General features: G+C 38.3%; 3 protein-coding genes across 3 annotated transcripts; 2 read left to right on the forward strand and 1 right to left on the reverse strand.

The window, feature by feature from the left end:
* The first annotated feature begins 578 nt into the window (after window positions 1-578).
* Window positions 579-4958, forward strand: LOC110165395 (zinc finger and BTB domain-containing protein 5). Its single transcript, XM_020930580.2, has 4 exons — window positions 579-1008; window positions 1388-1601; window positions 1670-2476; window positions 2578-4958. Exons 2-4 carry the CDS (start codon window positions 1392-1394, stop codon window positions 3673-3675), a joined length of 2115 nt encoding a protein of 704 aa, XP_020786239.1. The 5' UTR covers window positions 579-1008; window positions 1388-1391; the 3' UTR covers window positions 3676-4958.
* A 58-nt stretch (window positions 4959-5016) lies between these two features.
* On the reverse strand, window positions 5017-7354 carry grhprb (glyoxylate reductase/hydroxypyruvate reductase b). The gene is made up of 9 exons (XM_020930550.2): window positions 7053-7354; window positions 6717-6850; window positions 6572-6644; window positions 6376-6492; window positions 6210-6298; window positions 6023-6127; window positions 5794-5929; window positions 5578-5708; window positions 5017-5494 (listed from the first exon to the last, which is right to left on the reverse strand). Exons 1-9 carry the CDS (start codon window positions 7214-7216, stop codon window positions 5373-5375), a joined length of 1071 nt encoding a protein of 356 aa, XP_020786209.1. The 5' UTR covers window positions 7217-7354; the 3' UTR covers window positions 5017-5372.
* A 1754-nt stretch (window positions 7355-9108) lies between these two features.
* Window positions 9109-16599, forward strand: uba6 (ubiquitin like modifier activating enzyme 6). Its single transcript, XM_020930496.2, has 32 exons — window positions 9109-9163; window positions 9595-9636; window positions 9701-9795; window positions 9868-9896; window positions 9996-10090; window positions 10212-10323; window positions 10441-10521; window positions 10633-10755; window positions 10848-10971; window positions 11054-11157; window positions 11604-11666; window positions 11744-11820; window positions 11917-11983; window positions 12050-12193; window positions 12268-12414; window positions 12502-12582; window positions 12661-12738; window positions 12830-13011; window positions 13143-13248; window positions 13331-13420; window positions 13518-13598; window positions 13691-13819; window positions 13928-13979; window positions 14052-14115; window positions 14189-14258; window positions 14332-14403; window positions 14482-14602; window positions 14694-14887; window positions 14955-15082; window positions 15175-15262; window positions 15337-15431; window positions 15502-16599. The coding sequence occupies exons 2-32, from the start codon at window positions 9596-9598 to the stop codon at window positions 15641-15643; spliced, it is 3075 nt and encodes a 1024-aa protein (XP_020786155.2). The 5' UTR covers window positions 9109-9163; window position 9595; the 3' UTR covers window positions 15644-16599.
* The last annotated feature ends 118 nt before the right edge of the window (window positions 16600-16717 follow it).

Consider the following 16717-nt stretch of genomic DNA (forward strand, 5'->3'; position numbering starts at 1 on the left):
GTTGGTAATAATAAAATTGTGAAACGAGTGCGTAATTGAGGAAAATTGTTCTGCGCGTGCGAGTTGGCACGGCTCTATGTTCCCTCAGCCCTATGGCCTCTCCCCAAGTTTTTCTTATTTCTAAGATTTTTCTCAAAATGAAACTCTGAGGAAAGTCATTTTTATTTTTCTGCCACATTTAAAGGAATGTTTCAGAGTCATTTCAATCTAGGTCCTTTACTGTATTCAACTGCTGTTGGATAATAGGTTGGATGTGACTACCAAATTGGGAGAAATTAGAATAAAACCTGATGCAAATTTATGATAAAGGAAAAATGGGAACTTAGGGCCTAATTTTGGAAGAAAAAACCACACACACAAAAGAAACAGAAGAAACTTAGAAATGAGGAACATAAGGCTGTGGGAACATAGGGACGCTCCCTGTGACTCAGTATAGTCACATTTTCTTTGTGTTTTTTGTCATTTTTAAGGTTTTTTTCTGTATTTTACCTAAACAAATGTCAATTCATGCCTCTTTTTACTGTTGGCTTGGGACATTTCTTGTATAAAACTAGGACAAATCACACGGTTTGGGTAAATTTGCTGGATATCGAGGACAGGGGACACAGAGCTCAAAACTGGGACTGTTCCGTCTGGTCACCCTTGGAGAATGTACTCTTTTACTGATTCATCCTAAGCCGAAAAAATACAGTATTACTACTATTTGTCAGGATAAAAATGTATATTCAGTTAGGGTGATGTGTGAAAGTGCGACACGCCGTGGTGGAAATACATTTAGTGTTCAGTCAGATTTGCAGCGCCATCATGTGAGTCTGTTTTGAATAACACTGTCTGAGTTGAGTTTATTTTAATGACACGTCTATCGAATAAAGATAAAATAGCATGGCGTCGTCGTGATACAGAATCCGCAGTCAGAAACCGGCTCTTTGTGGAAGGATTGTTTATTTACTGAAGACCAACATTGCCAGAGGAAACCTGAGTCTACGCGCAACCAACAAGGCCCGATAGGTTAGTGCAAAATACACAAAAGAATACGAGATAAAAACACACTACAGTTGTTTAGTCAACCCGAACTTCGTTAATTATGTTTACACGCATCACACAGGAGTAATACATTGTGTGAAAAGGCTGTTTTAGCGAATAAAATGGCACGGATAGTTGCAGCCAGCATTAAGCTAACATCAAAGGTGAATGAGTGGATGCTTCTTTTAACTTTACTTCCATTTGCTGGATTGTTTTCTTAGCCTTTACTGCAGCAAGATATTAGTGATCAGAGAAAGCATTGTAAATACACAATCATTATATTAAATTAAACCCATAATTACGGCGCTTGCTTTGCTTTAGACTGCAGATTACTTGCTTATTTTACAATCATCTCTTCTTTTAGGGACATGGATTTCCCTGGACATTTTGAGCAGATATTTCAGCAGCTGAACTATCAACGAATTCATGGACAAATGTGCGACTGTGTCATTGTTGTTGGCAGTCGACATTTTAAGGCCCACCGGTCTGTGCTGGCAGCCTGCAGCACACACTTCCGGGCACTTTTCACTGTGGTGGATGGAGATGCAAGCATGAACATGATCCAGCTCGATAGTGAAGTGAGTGCTCATGTCTAGACCTATGATGGGAGTCTGTATTTGTATTGATTAATTGTATTTAATTCCAGGTGGTGACAGCTGAAGCTTTTGCTGCTCTAGTGGACATGATGTACACCTCGACCCTGATGCTAGGCGAGAGTAATGTCATGGATGTTCTGTTAGCAGCCTCCCATCTGCACCTAAATAACGTAGTGAAGGCTTGTAAACATTATCTGACTACACGTACCCTTCCCATGCCATCATCTTCTGAGAGAGGCTCTCATCACACGCCGCAAGATCAGCAGCGTAACCGACAACAGCAGCAGGCTGACATGGCTGTGAATCCAAACTTAGTGGCAAATTCTGCTAGTTCAAAACTACAACGCAGCTTCTTGCTTCAGCAGCTGGGTTTGAGCCTGGTAAGCTCAGCATTGGATGGAGTTGAAGATGATGGTGTGAGGAGTGTAGGAGTGGGCAGTAGAACAGATCAGAAGGCCTCCTATTCAATCAGGCGCTTCCACAAACGCAAGTCATCCACTCTAGGACTTCCTGAGGACCAAAACAGGCAGAGGCAGTGCACCTCTAACCCTGTCCTTGGACTGTTAGGAGATGAACATGTGAATGCAGGGGAGGATGGTGCAATTCTTTCCCCTGATTCACACAAACTGGGTGATGACTCCAAACTAGATGGCAACTTTCTTGGTATATCACAAGATGACCCACAAATGCCAAGTCAGTCCGATAGCGGGCACTGTCAGGCAGAGGGCATGGGGAGAATGCAGGCAGGGGTTGGCAAAGAGGAAGACATGGATGACCTTGAGCACCAGAACAACAGAGCAGAGGTGAAAGTCAAGGTCGGAACAGAAGAAGATGAACCAGAAGAAGAGGAACACAAGGTAACATTTAGCATAGTTGGCTGTATATAACTGATGTTTTGTGTTTTCTTTTAATCAGTTTTCCATGATTTTGCCTAAGCTTTACCTTTCTTTTCCAACAGGTTGTTGTGGTTAAACAAGAGCCTCTGAGTTCTCCAGAGCCCACAGATGAAATCAGTGATGTGACATCCCAAGCTGAAGCCAGTGACCCGACTGAGCGTGTGGGCCATGAGGACGAGGAGAAAGTGGAGCTGAGTCCAGAGAGCAGTGACCGCAGCTTCACCTCTGAGCCACAGCCAAGCTCAGGCTCATTACTTCAGTCCACTTCACTTCCGCTAAAAGGCATTAACAGCAATAACCGTGTAAATGCCAAAGCTGGCTTTTGCATATCAAGTTTTCTAGGTTCCAAAGACTTTACAAGCAGTGGCGGAGGGCTTGTTGCTGGAGAGGATGACCTCCCAAACACCACAACTGGAGAAGCTGCAGCCCCTCACTTTCTGGTTCGACGGGAATCTGCAGAACAGTCTGGCTCCAGCCAGTCATCTTCTCTTCGCCTTAGCACTGAAAGTCATGCAAACTTTGGAGATGGCCTCCAAACAGATTCTTTTTTCCTTCGTCCTATGCATGAAAGTTTGGTTAACCCTAGGGGACCAGGGGCTAGTGGAGCACATGTAGATCGCTTTGGGATGGATTTTCAACGTTCCAGTTCACTCTCTCTACACACCCTGGGGAATCCATCACAGGGATCTGCTGGATCATCCTCCACTGCCTTGGCATATTCTGGTTACAGGCGCATTGCTCCTAAAATGGCAGAAGAAGGATTAAATGGTGTACTCCAAGGTGCTACTTCCTCCTCTCTAACAAGTCCTCTCCTTCTCAATGAAGGAAGAGGGTATGACATGAACAGTGGCAGGTCCACACCGCTCCCCCCTCACCTGACTAGAGCCTCAGCTGATGTTCTGTCCAAGTGCAAGAAGGCATTATCAGAACATAACGTCCTTGTGGTGGAGGGAGATCGGAAATATGCCTGTAAAATATGTTGCAAAACTTTTCTTACTCTAACAGACTGCAAGAAACACATTAGAGTTCACACAGGGGAGAAACCCTATGCCTGCCTTAAATGTGGCAAACGTTTTAGTCAGTCCTCTCACCTGTACAAGCACTCCAAAACCACCTGTCTGCGCTGGCAGAACAGCAACATGTCCAATGCTCTGCTCTAGGCCTCAGGCTGTTCCTGGAACTGAATTACATTTGTTTATTATTCTCACATTGATTCTTCATTCAGTTCCATCTTTTTATCAGAGTTGTCTTTGATGATCTAGCAGCTTTTATTGCTGAATGCCTGCCACGATACTGTGACTGGAGTCAGCAGTTTAAGGGTAAAGTAAATCAACCTAGCTCTCTCTGGGTTTATTGGTTTGAGGCCAAATGTCTACACCTATGTCGCCTTATTGCTACTTATTTTTAAAAATATTTTTTATTTCTGGTAGTTAATGAATTATGTGCACTGTGCAATGAAAAGTCCTGTAATTTATTTTTCAATGTGCTTTTGTGATCTTAAACATTGATCTTAAAATTTGCTTCCCTCCATTCATATATTGCATATTATAAAGACAAATCATTCTTTTAATAAATGTGTACTTTAACTGAAAAAAACATCTGTCCTCCTCTCGACTCAGCTGTAGCCAGTCGTTGGTATAATTGATTAAATTTATTCTATTCTTCGATAGATATGTTGTTAATGTTTACGTACTGTCCTTGAACATACTTCTTTACTTGAAACATTTTAAGAATTGAAGAAAGTCAAAGTATATTTCACAGTTACAGAGTGTTGTTTACTGTGATGAAAATGTATAATAGATAAATATGAATAACTTATGTTACAAATGTGAGTGGACTTTTTGACAATGTTCTCAATAATTGTTAAGTGTTATGAAAACTGGTTACAAATTCTGGAGGTCTCAGTAAATCCCAATGTCAGTGTAAATATAAAAAAAATTTTTTTTGAGATATCTGCGGCTTTCCGATGATGAGAAATGAGATGAACACACCAGGGTTTCCCCCGATACTGGATTTCCTAGTAGATGTTTGTCTTGTAATGATAAATAATCGTGGCTCCCACAAGATGATTACTGTCCATTGCCCAATTACTCCTAGTAAGTTTGAGCAAAACTATTCTTAAATTGCACCTTAAGTCTAGTCTTTATGCTGCGGGTCTTTGTGTGATCCTCATTGCCACATGGAAGTCTGGATACTTTTGACCAATGATTTGTACAATCTTGTGAAACAACAATTTCTAACTGATTAACTGATGATGATTTGTTTTTTTGTTTTTTTTAAAATTAAACATACAGAGGTAAACCTGTAATGTTTTATCAAAATAAGTATAAAACTTAAAGCTAGTGTTTCTAAATAAGAACAATGTAAAAGTAATGTAAAACACATTAATTATGAGGAATGGGTATCTGGGAATTTAATGATTTAATAAAAAAATATAAATACATTATTGGATCTAAAACTTGAGTTTATATCATCATGTATTGAATGTGTGAAATTGTTTACACAACTTGTTAACATGTGAAATAGATTATTTTAAATCATATTACACATTATAATTACACATTGAATTTAATTTTTACTATTTTTTGTTGCAATTCTCTTTATAAGTTTGAAGCCGTAACCCCTTCACTTTTTGGTAACATGGGTAATCTCTTCACTTCCACACCTTAGCTGTGAGAGTCATGGAAAAAGTGAAGGCAACCCTAGGGGCTTGAATGAAAAAAAAAACACACACATTTATTTCTTGTATATTGTTCCATTTGGCAGCAGGATATACTTTACAAAATAAAAAAACATTTTGTCCATATGTAGTCAACTCTTGATAAAGAGCTATGTTATGTCATCTGCTTTTTTTTTTTTAAAGATGGAGCTCTTTGATCATTGGTTCACCGCGTAAACCCAGAAGCAGGTTGTTTGCAGCCAGAGATGACATGGCATTACGCGTAGTGTAGGAGGCACTGGCAATGTGAGGAAGAATCACTGTTGAAAACAAACATACAGAGATTAAGGGCTGTGACTAATCTAAGTGGAGATAAGTAAATACTGGAGTTTTTGGCACATACCACAGTTCTTTAGTGTAAACAGTGGGTGACTAGTTGGCAACGGCTCTGGCACTGTAACATCGAGGCCAGCTGCTGCAATCTGCCCACTACAGAGAGCCTCGTAAAGATCTTCCTGGTTCACCACACCACCTCTGGAAGACAAAAACTATGAGAAAAGAACAATACATATCCAACAGCATGTATACAATATATATTACGTATTATGGGGAGAGGGACCTGCTAGTGTTAATAAAGATGGATGTTTTCTTCATTTTAGAAAAGAGGTCCTTGTTACAGATCTCCTTCGTCTCCGGCGTCAAAGCACAACACACAGCAAGAAAATCTGATTGTTTTGCCAGTTCATCCATAGAGACTGAACAAAAAGCATGTAGGCTAGTGATTAATAATGTACAGTTTGAGAAGACTATCCTTGCATTCCATAAAACTTGAAAATAAAAATTCTTACCAAATTCTGCATTGATTTGACTTGCAAGATCAGGCCTGGGGGCAACATCTGTGTAGATGAATCTTTTTACTTTGAATGGGGCTAGGCGCTCAGCAATAGCCACACCTTTAATAAAAATTAAAAATAAAAAAACACATTTTGAAATAGTCACTCTAGTAAAATCTGTAATGTTGAGCCGTTTTAGTACCGATTCTTCCCAGACCAAATATGCCCACTGTACTATTGGCCAGTTCATATCCACATAACCACAGTGTCCTCCATGTGCCCCAGCCACCTCTGTCACAAACAACAATATGGCCTTTTCAATCTTCTAATGGGTTCAAGTTAATTGTTTATTCTTGAAACTAACTTACGTTTTAGCTTCATGTGCCGCTTCTATCAGCCTTCTGGATGTTGCCAGCAACAATGCAACAGTTAACTCAGCTACAGCATCGGTCAAAACTTCAGGCGTATACCCCACTCGAATTCCTCTGGACAACCAGAGAGTTAATCAAAGTGCCAAAGATTTTGTTAATGCATGCGCACATAATAACATAATGGATTAAACACCTCTTTTTAAGTTCCTCCAAGTTAAGATGATCAAACCCCACGGACATCGTACTGAGGACCTTCAGGTTTGGGCCTGCAGATGAACAACACAACATTGGTATATTCAAGTTTCGTCCATCAATATTTCGCACAGTTTTCCACTGACCAGCAGCATCTAAAAGTTCTGCATCTATCTTCTCTGTGAGCACACAGAGCAAACCATCAACACCTTTGACCTTCTGGAGTAACTCATTCCGGGGGACTGGAACGTCATCAGAGTTCCACAGCTCAAACTGAACTCTGGAAAAACACACATGAACATATATCAGCTGTAGATAAGACCAGTACTATCTGACCAGGAACCTGGGTCCTTAACACAAAGTTAGACCTTCGCATTTTTACATTTCAGACCCTGAAAGGCAGATTATTACCTTTTTGAATAGATAGATAGAAGATAAATCATATGTGTATTTATGAATAAAATGTATAAAATACAACTCACTGTCCAGATTCTCGCAGTATCTTGAGGCCATCAGGTGGTATTTGTCGCGTCACATACACTCGTTGAAGGGTTGACATCTTTTTCTGCAAAGTTTTTGTTGGACTTAAATTCAGATGAGAGACTGAGAGCCGCTGCAGCGGATGCAGTGCCACTCTGCTCCACATTTTAAATATAGAGAGAACTGGCTCAGAGATGGAAGGGGTAGTCCAATGTAGACTTAGATGTGTTCAGGTACAGGACACTGGGTCTGGCTTCAGAGCAAGGGGAGGTGTTCCCGTGTGCTCCTGACCAATATGAACAGAGGGTGGGTGACTCTAAAGTCTAAATTGAGACACACACAGTAAAAAATGTTGTGAACAGTTGAATTGAAAGTGGAAAGGTCCTTGACTAGTGACCACATTCATTTAAAAGCAATAGCCTATGGTGTAAGTTAACAACATATCTTTCTGTCCATTCTAAGTCATTCAAAGGGTCAAAAGAAAGTAAATGTTTCACCAACTTACTGACCTTTGATTATTTCAGCAGTGGCTACAGGACATTTTTGCTTTGTTCTTCTTAAATGAGAAAGAAAAAACCCTTATAAAATAAGATAAAAAATAAAAAATAAAAAAAAAGTTTATGTTTGATTGTGAACAAAAAAGTTTAATAAAGCTTGGATGACAAGATTTTCAAAATTATAAACTGGGACACACCCAGGTTCGGATGGTTGATATAAATAAAACTGATGCTCCTCTTTACTGTTGTCGCTGATCAGATTAGTCAAAAATTGTGATAGTCCTGTTTTAGTCCTGGTTTAGACCTGATGTAGTCCTGGTTTAATCTTAACTTAGTCCTGGTTTAGGCCTGTTTTAGATCAAATTGGTAAAAAACAGGGACACCATGGAGGGAAATTTCTTGTATAAAACTGGAACAAATCACTGGTTTTGTATAAATCTGATTGGACAGGAGACACAGGGCTCAAAACTGGGACTGTCCCGGGTAAATAGGAACATTTGGTCACCCTAAATAAAGCCTCAGACAGAGCAGAGCCTACATTTAGCATCACTCCCCCAAGAAATGTTGATGACATCAGCTGCAGAGTATCAATACCTTGATTTGATTTTTCTATTTTTTATAATAAACAGTCAAGTCATGCCCAGGTCCCAAGATGCGCATAACATTAAAAATAGGCCTAGGCTTACCATTGCCTACTGATACTTAGCAGTGACATCTACATCCAATCCAACCCAACTTGATATGTATAGCACATTTTAGCAACACAAAGTCTCCAAAGTGTGTTTTTAAATGAGACTTAAAAGAATCGACTGAAGGGGCCAGTCCATGTCGTGCTTAAAAACAAACAATAATATTTTATAATCAACTCTAAAATAAATGGGGAGCCAGTACAAGGAGGGTAAAATAGGTGTAATGTGTTCTCTACAACGTGTGCCGGTTAAAAGACATGCTGCAGAATTTTGGACTGACTGTAAGCGTAACAGGTTGGCTGATATCAGTGTACAGTGCATTTCAGTAGTGAACACGTGTAGAGATAAAAGCATGGATCACCCACTCCAAATCACTAAAACTGATTTGAGTCTAGATAACAGCCGTAGGTGATAAAAACTGGATTTAACCACAGCATAAATAGTGTATTGTTGAAAAGAGCCCATGTCAATCTGAAAATTAAAAACAACAGTGTATCTCTAATGGTGAAATGTTTAGGAGTTACCATGGAAACGTTAGTAAACACTGCTAAAAATTTTGAAGATTGTCTGAAAACTGAAAAATATATAAAATGGATTTAAACAACACATTTTCAGGACTCTGTGATTAATACGTCCATTCATGGTCCGTGTAAAATAAAAAAATAAAAAAGTAAAAAAATCTAATAAAATAATAATAATAATAATAACGTCTATATTTGATTGTGAACGAAAAGAGTAATAAAGGTAGAGTGACCAGATTTAACATATTTAAAAAAACATTTTAAAAGTTATCCCAGTCTTTTTAAAATTTTTATATCAGTGTTTTGATACGTGAGATTTCTCCGTCACGTAATCAGCGTAACCCGGAACAACTTTCAGTTTCCGACCGGGCCATTCATTCCTCCTGCTCCAGTTGCACACTGACAGGTAGCAGCGTCATTTCTCTCAATTAAAGCACTATTTCACGTCATGTCATAGTTATTTTATGCTTAAATGCTACGTTATTGTCAAAAAAATGTCTTACAAACGAATGCGCTGAGAGTGAATAACCAAAACCGTTAAATTAGCGCCAGTCATCCCCAGGCAGCAGAGACAGACACCAGTGTTAGCTCGTATCACAATGTGCTAACACGGGATCTAATCTTAAAGTCTGTCTCTGTGTAATGTAGCACTTAGGTTTACAAATAAAATATCGGATAGTAGTGTAGCATATCATCAAACTCGACTGTGTTTCCAGGTCATTAGTGTTGACTCTCGAATGAAAAACATCATCATCACGTTAGCTAGCTTCCAGAGGGCGTTGGTTTTACGAAAAAGAGGATTATTTAATTTCACGTGATTTAATCTTTGTTTCTCAGAATGGCATCCGACTCCATGGAGATTGACGATTCACTTTACAGGTAGGTTTCATAAATAAATCTATATTACTGACTTGACAACCTCTTACAAACCTGTTGTTTTCAGCCGGCAGCGCTATGTGCTGGGGGACCTTGCTATGCACCAGATGGCTCAGTCTTCTGTGTTTCTCAGCGGAATGGGAGGACTTGGTGTAGAGATTGGTAAGTATTATAAACCTAAATCATTCTTTGTTGTTATTCTTGCAATTGTATAACACCCAACTTTATCTGCAGCAAAAAATATTGTCCTGGCTGGTGTCAAGGTAGGCCAAAAAAATTTTTGTACGTAATTGAACATGACTGGCTGCATGTCTATATATTTTATTATAAGCCTGCTGTTGGTCTGTTTTTATTTTATTCAGGCTGTCACTCTTCATGACACAAAGAGGTGTGAAACATGGGATCTTGGTTCTAACTTTTTCATACGTAAAGATGACGTGTCCTCTCAGAAAAAGAGGTAAATTCAACCATTCCTATAGCCCTTTTGCTCTATATTTTTGTAAATAGTTGCACTCTGTTTTACTTATATGCTTAGACCAGTCTCATTTCTCTCATACTCTCACCTTTTTATACTTTAGGGTGGAAGCAGTATGTCCCCGAGTAGCTGAATTGAATCCCTATGTTCATGTGGATATGTCATCCTCCTCTTTGGATGATAATACTGATCTCAGCTTTCTCAAAAAGTACCAGGTATAATATATGCAATGAAATGAATGAATTCAACTAAACTGTATGAAATGAATATACTGCATATGAGTTTAGTTTCATTTGCTACCTACCAATACCTTCCATGACTTTTTCCCTTAGTGTATTATACTGACAGAAGCCAGACTCAACCTCCAGAGAAGAATAAATGACTTCTGCCACTCACAGTCACCTCCTATCAAAGTAAATCTGAGCCACACACTAATTGAACGATTCCACCATTAGTTAAACCAGAGCTGGAGTCATACATAAGTCAAATACTGATGGGTGGGTATGTTTCATGTTTGTTAACAGTTCATTGGCTGTGATGCATATGGCATTTGCGCCAGAGTCTTTTGTGATTTTGGGGAGGAATTTGAGGTTTCTGATCCCACGGGAGAAGAGCCAAAAGAAATATTTATCCAAAGTATTACTCAGGTATTTTCTTTTTTATTAATAATAATACAGTGGAGGTATTTAACACAATTAAACACAACATTTTAATTGTACTTGTTTGACAACACCTGTAGGACAACCCTGGTGTGGTTACATGTATGGACAACCACCCCCATGGCCTGGAGACGGGACAGTGTGTTGTCTTTAGGGAGGTCAATGGCATGGACGAACTCAATGGCACTGTGCGCAAGATTTCAGGTAGAATTGTACTGCATAACCAGTTATTTGAAGTGACATTGAAGATACTTCATTTCTGTTCATGTGTCTGTTTTTCTTTCAGTCCTTTCTCCTCACAGTTTCACAATAGGAGACACAACTCAGCTGTGTCCATATGCCCATGGTGGTTTTGCAGTGCTGGTGAAAACTCCTAAAACATTCAAATTTGTGAGTTCATACCAAATGAATTCTGGTTAGTGTATGTCAAAACATTAACTATATCAATCAATTTATAAACTTTGAAATTTTGGATTAGGCATAAAAAACCTTATGGAATATTAATGAGAACACCTTTTATACACAACAGTCAAAAGTCATGGTCTTTAACTGTTTCTGTGCTGAAATATAATCGATAGTTGCTGTTCAATATTGAATATGATCATACAACTAAAAGCAAAAGGATAGATACTGTTACACCTAGACTCTCTCCATATTTGTTATAGAAGATAAAATGCTAACCCGATGTTATTATTTTTGTTTGTCTTTTTTAAGTGCAAATTGTACTCTTTTTTTTATGTGATGGAATTAAATGCATACAATTGTTTTCACTAATAGGCTTTAAAATGCAAATGATCACATAATCTTACATATTAACATTTTTTATTTTATTTTAGGAAACAATGGAGAAACAACTTTGTGACCCTCAGGTTGTGATTCCGGATTTAAGTAAGCCAGAGGTAAGAAGTTTAAACCTGCAAAATAAAAAGTGTTAGTGCAACATTTTCATTTCCATGTTTATGTTTTGTTTCACTAGGCACCTCTGCAAATTCATGCAGCTATGCTGGCCCTGGACAGTTTCCAGCAACAGCATAGTCGACTCCCAGATATCAAGTTAGTGTTTGATATATTGTATATAATTATATGTAAATACTAGTTATAGCATATGAGTTAAAAATGTTACATATTGAATTCATAATTTATGAACAGATGTTTACAAGATGCAGAAACTTTACTGAAGTTAACTGAAGAAGTCAACTCTACTTTGAGGAACAAGGTAAGATTATTTTATATCCTCCAACTGATCCAATATAACAAAGAATTATTGCCTATTTTCCAACAGACTCCAGTAAATTCTGAGTTAGTTCGGTGTTTGGCAAGAACAGCTAAGGGGGTCCTACCGCCTCTAGCGGCAGCTGTTGGAGGCCTTGCCAGTCAGGAAGCTTTGAAAGCCATTACTGGAAAGTTTGCACCGCTGCAGCAGTGGGTATGTTTTATAGCAAAGCCCTAAATTATTGTTTTATTGAATTTTTTCGGTGTTGACTTTCTATCCATTTTCAGTTTTATATTGACGCTGTGGAAGTAGTCAGGCCCTTGCAGTCTCTACCTGCTGAAGACTTTTATCCAAGAGGAGACCGGTATGATGGATTACGAGCTTGCATTGGTGAATCATTGAGTCTGGAGCTAAAGAAGCTTAGAGTGTTTATGGTAAAACATTTTTCTCTAAACCCGCTCACTTTTCAAGATCAAAGATGTCATTTTCTCTGACAAGTTCATACTATTCCACTACCACAGGTGGGATGTGGTGCAATTGGATGTGAGATGCTAAAGAACTTTGCACTACTTGGTGTTGGACTAGCTAAATGTTCTGGAGAGGTGAGCTGTCGATTTTGAACTTTAAAATAGATCTTACTAAATATTTCTTTGCTAACTAAAATATTTTTTCTATTATAGGTTTGCATCACTGACCCTGATCTGATAGAAAAGTCCAATCTCAATCGGCAGTTTCTTTTCAGGCCACATCATATACAGGTACCGGTTTCAATTTCAAATTTACTGTAATGAAAACAAATCTTATTTTGTTATGGCATATTTTTTTAATGAATGCTTTTGCTGTTCATAGAAACCAAAGAGTACTACAGCAGCAGAAGCTACACTAGATATTAACTCAGATCTACAGATTGACGCTCATCTCAACAAAGTGTGTCCAGCTACTGAAGGGATCTACAGTGACTCCTTCTACTCCAGTTTGAATGTAGTGGTGACAGCACTGGATAATGTGGAAGCTCGCAGATATGTAGATAGGTAAGTTAAATGTTTTAACTTACCTATCTATCCACATCAATAATATCAATTCCTTAATTTGTATTTTACAGTATCTAGTGAGTTTCCTTTTCCTATTGTTTAAATATTGTTGTTCTCATTTGTATTTTCAGCCGTTGTCTTTCTAATCAAAAAGCACTTCTTGACTCGGGTACTATGGGCACTAAAGGTCACACAGAGATAATTTTGCCAAACTTGACAGAGTCCTACAATAGCCATGTAAGCTTAATGGTTACAGTTTGCTTCCTGTACAATTTAAGGAACAGTAACATTTACAAATACTCTATATAATATATTCTAGAGGGATCCCCCAGAAGAGGAAATCCCATTCTGTACCCTCAAGTCTTTCCCATCTGTTATAGAGCACACTATCCAATGGGCAAGAGATAAGGTTTGGTGAATTTAAAATAGCATTATTATTATGTATAAATAATTTTTAATTTTAGAAGAAGCTTGAAGAAATAACCAAAATCACATACTCTTTGCAGTTTGAGAATGCCTTTACCCACAAACCTTCCTTGTACAACTCCTTCTGGCAGAGCCACTCTTCAGCTGAAGTTGTCCTTCAGGTGAGTGAGTTTTCTGTTGACTTATTCAGATGCTCAACAGGTTTTGTATTTATGTAGTTTTAACACATACTTGCCTTTTTGCTCTTCTTTAGAGAATGAGGGCAGGAGAAAGTCTGGAGGGCTCATTCCAGGTCATGAAGTTGTTGAGCAGAAGACCTACTCATTGGGAGCAGTGCATTACCATTGCTCGTCTGAAATTTGAGAAATATTTCAAGACAAAGGTTCTATCTCTTGCAAACATATTTTATTTATCATTGTTTTTATTATATATACCCTTTTGCACTAATTTCCAAATTTTTCTCACTGTTTTGTTTTTGTATTTCTCATAGGCCCTTCAGCTTCTGCACTCCTTCCCTCTGGACACAAGGTTAAAAGATGGAAGTAGGTTTACAAAGAACTGATTGTGACTATTGAAGCAAATAAAGCTCTAATACTTAGTTACTTTTGTTTTAGGTTTATTTTGGCAGTCTCCAAAACGACCCCCATCACCTATTGAATTTGACCTCCAAGATCCATTGTAAGTATACCACTAAACAGCATCAGCGTATTATCCATAATTCTATATTTCATGACTTGTGTTTTTATGTCAGACACTTGACTTTCATCGTCAGCACAGCCCGACTTTATGCTGGGATTTACAATATTTCTTACACCAAAAAGGTAATGTAAATTGTTTTTTCTTTTACTTGGCATGGTGACATTTTCATTTTCTGAACCTGTTTGTATTTGCTAGGATCTCTCTGAAGAGGTCGTTAGTGGCATACTCGCAGATGTGGCTATTCCAGATTATCAGCCAACAGAGAAGGTTAGACACTCTAATGTTTGGCTTTGGTTTATAAAAAGTATATTTGTGACACTACATGTTTTAATCTGCCATTTTCAGAGTATAGTGACAGATGAGACTGCTAAAAAATCTGAGATTAAACTGACCACCAGCAGTGAAGAGGAGAGGGAGGCCATTGAACAGCTGGAGAAGGCCATTGCAACAAACTGCATCACACCAGGTTCATAAAAACATACTACATATGCTCACATAAATAATGCAGTTGTGTGGAGGAAACTTTGTTATCTTTTGTTTGTATAAAACTGTTTTAGAGACATTACAAATGAGTCCATTACAATTTGAAAAAGATGATGACAGCAATGGTCACCTGGACTTCGTCACATCAGCCTCCGCTCTCAGAGCCAGAATGTACTCTATTGAGCCTGCTGACCGTTTTAAGACCAAGCGCATCGCTGGAAAGATCATTCCTGCTATTGCTACAGCAACAGCTGCTGTTGCAGGACTGGTAAGAGAATATCTGTTTTGATCAGAGATATTTGCAATGCCTCTGTTTCAAATAAATACTTTTTCAGGTGGCTCTAGAGCTGATTAAAGTGGCCGGAGGCTATGGGTTTGACTCTTTCAAAAACTGTTTCTTCAACTTGGCCATCCCTGTTGTAGTGCTCACTGAACCCGCACCAGTGAAGAAGACGCTCATTCGGTGTGTGTGACGATTAAGGATTGTTATTGTATAATCTTAATATAATAGGTCTAGACTTTAGTTAAAGGTCATGTTTGTCATTCATATTCTAGGAACAACATCTACTTCTCCATCTGGGACTGTTGGACTGTCTATGGACATCCAGATTTTACTTTGTCAGATTTTATGAATGCAGTTAGGGTGAGTGATTTACTCTTTTACAGTTACTGCCTGTGTTAATGCAACTTTGTAATCCAGACTTTTTTTTTTACCAGGAAAAATATGGAATTGAACCAACTATGGTTGTGTATGGAGTAAAGATGCTTTATGTGCCTGTCATGCCAGGACACTCAAAAAGACTAAAACTAACGTAAGTGTTCAGAAAGCCTCTCACTTGTCTTGAGTCTATGGAGCTGTTAAAATACATTCTGTTTGTGTAGGATGCAGAAACTGATCAAACCATCAGCAGACCGGCGCTATGTGGACCTCACAGTCTCATTTGCTCCAGAGGCAGAAGGAGATGAGGATCTGCCTGGGCCTCCAGTCAGATACTATTTCAGCAGCGGAGGGGAGATGCCCTGACCCCTCCTTCGGATACACACATAAGACCTCTGGTGTCCTTGCAGTTCTTTTTATGTATGCGGTTTTACCCCTGTACTATGGGCTAAAGCTTTGTCATCTGTCAAATGAAAAAGATAGTGGCTCCATCACTGGTCCCATGCTTTTAAGGCAGCCAAGGTCTTTTCTGGCCTTGCCGGTGCCTCAGACCCTGCCAGTGGAATCCACTGATGCTCAAGTAGCAGAACTGTACATTTGTGAAATAAATTCTCACTTCTATTTTTACCTTGGTCTATAATTACACTGATGCCTTCAATAGTATCCATTTTGTCTGTGGCAGCAAGTCTGCTAAAATTGCCGTTTGCTCATACCACAACATTCAAATTTTCAAACGTCATTCTGTTTGTGAGTCATGACTCATTCTCATTAAATGTGTCACATTATAACCTTATACAAGCATCACAAGAGTCTATATTGAAAATATCTGTTTATCTGGGTAAAATCTCAATGACAATATCACTATAGTAGGTTTAAGATTTACCCTCAACTTCAGATCATTTTGAATTGAAACATTTTACAGCTGACTCTGAATCTAAGAATACTATAATTTATGATTTTATTAGTGTGATTATGCCATGTATTTATTTTCTACTCATTTCTTTGTCATTTGTGTTATATTTCTTCTGCTGGTTCATGGTGCACTTTGTTCAGTCATGAACCAAAAAGTAATGCAGGTAATTACACTGAGGACATACCATACGGCGGCATTTTGACTCCCAAAATTAACAAAATAATTTAATGTAAAGATGCAAAACTGTCAAGAGGTATGGACCAAAATAGACATATTTTAATCTTAAAATGGGTGTTCTTTGTTCACAAAAAAAGCCACATGATACACTATGTCAATAAATGGGACAATTTAACAGTAAACTGTGAGATATTAAGATGTCTGAAAAAATAAAGCTGCTTGACTCATTATTTTAAGTGCAATTTCATTTCATATATTGTTCATATAACTCAAAGATAATTACATATGTTTCAGACTTATAAATAGTAAACAGTTCATCATTGTCTTGTTACAATTGATGTATCTGCATT

This window comes from Boleophthalmus pectinirostris, unplaced genomic scaffold (genome assembly GCF_026225935.1).
Source record: "Boleophthalmus pectinirostris isolate CB_2022bp ecotype Guang Dong unplaced genomic scaffold, ASM2622593v1 HiC_scaffold_22, whole genome shotgun sequence".
Classification (NCBI taxonomy): domain Eukaryota; kingdom Metazoa; phylum Chordata; class Actinopteri; order Gobiiformes; family Gobiidae; genus Boleophthalmus; species Boleophthalmus pectinirostris.

Excerpts from the sequence above, each read along its gene's own strand:
- LOC110165395 (XM_020930580.2), top strand. The coding sequence starts at position 1,392 with ATGGATTTCCCTGGACATTTTGAGCAGATATTTCAGCAGCTGAACTAT. Across the intron at positions 1,602-1,669 it reads TGATCCAGCTCGATAGTGAA|GTGGTGACAGCTGAAGCTTT; the intron begins GTGAGTGCTCAT and ends ATTTAATTCCAG. Across the intron at positions 2,477-2,577 it reads CAGAAGAAGAGGAACACAAG|GTTGTTGTGGTTAAACAAGA; the intron begins GTAACATTTAGC and ends CTTTTCCAACAG.
- grhprb (XM_020930550.2), bottom strand. The coding sequence starts at position 7,216 with ATGTGGAGCAGAGTGGCACTGCATCCGCTGCAGCGGCTCTCAGTCTCT. Across the intron at positions 6,645-6,716 it reads AGAACTTTTAGATGCTGCTG|GCCCAAACCTGAAGGTCCTC; the intron begins GTCAGTGGAAAA and ends GTTCATCTGCAG. Across the intron at positions 6,493-6,571 it reads TTGGAGGAACTTAAAAAGAG|AGGAATTCGAGTGGGGTATA; the intron begins GTGTTTAATCCA and ends CTGGTTGTCCAG.
- uba6 (XM_020930496.2), top strand. The coding sequence starts at position 9,596 with ATGGCATCCGACTCCATGGAGATTGACGATTCACTTTACAG. Across the intron at positions 10,091-10,211 it reads GTGTCCTCTCAGAAAAAGAG|GGTGGAAGCAGTATGTCCCC; the intron begins GTAAATTCAACC and ends TTTATACTTTAG. Across the intron at positions 13,421-13,517 it reads TCCAATGGGCAAGAGATAAG|TTTGAGAATGCCTTTACCCA; the intron begins GTTTGGTGAATT and ends TACTCTTTGCAG.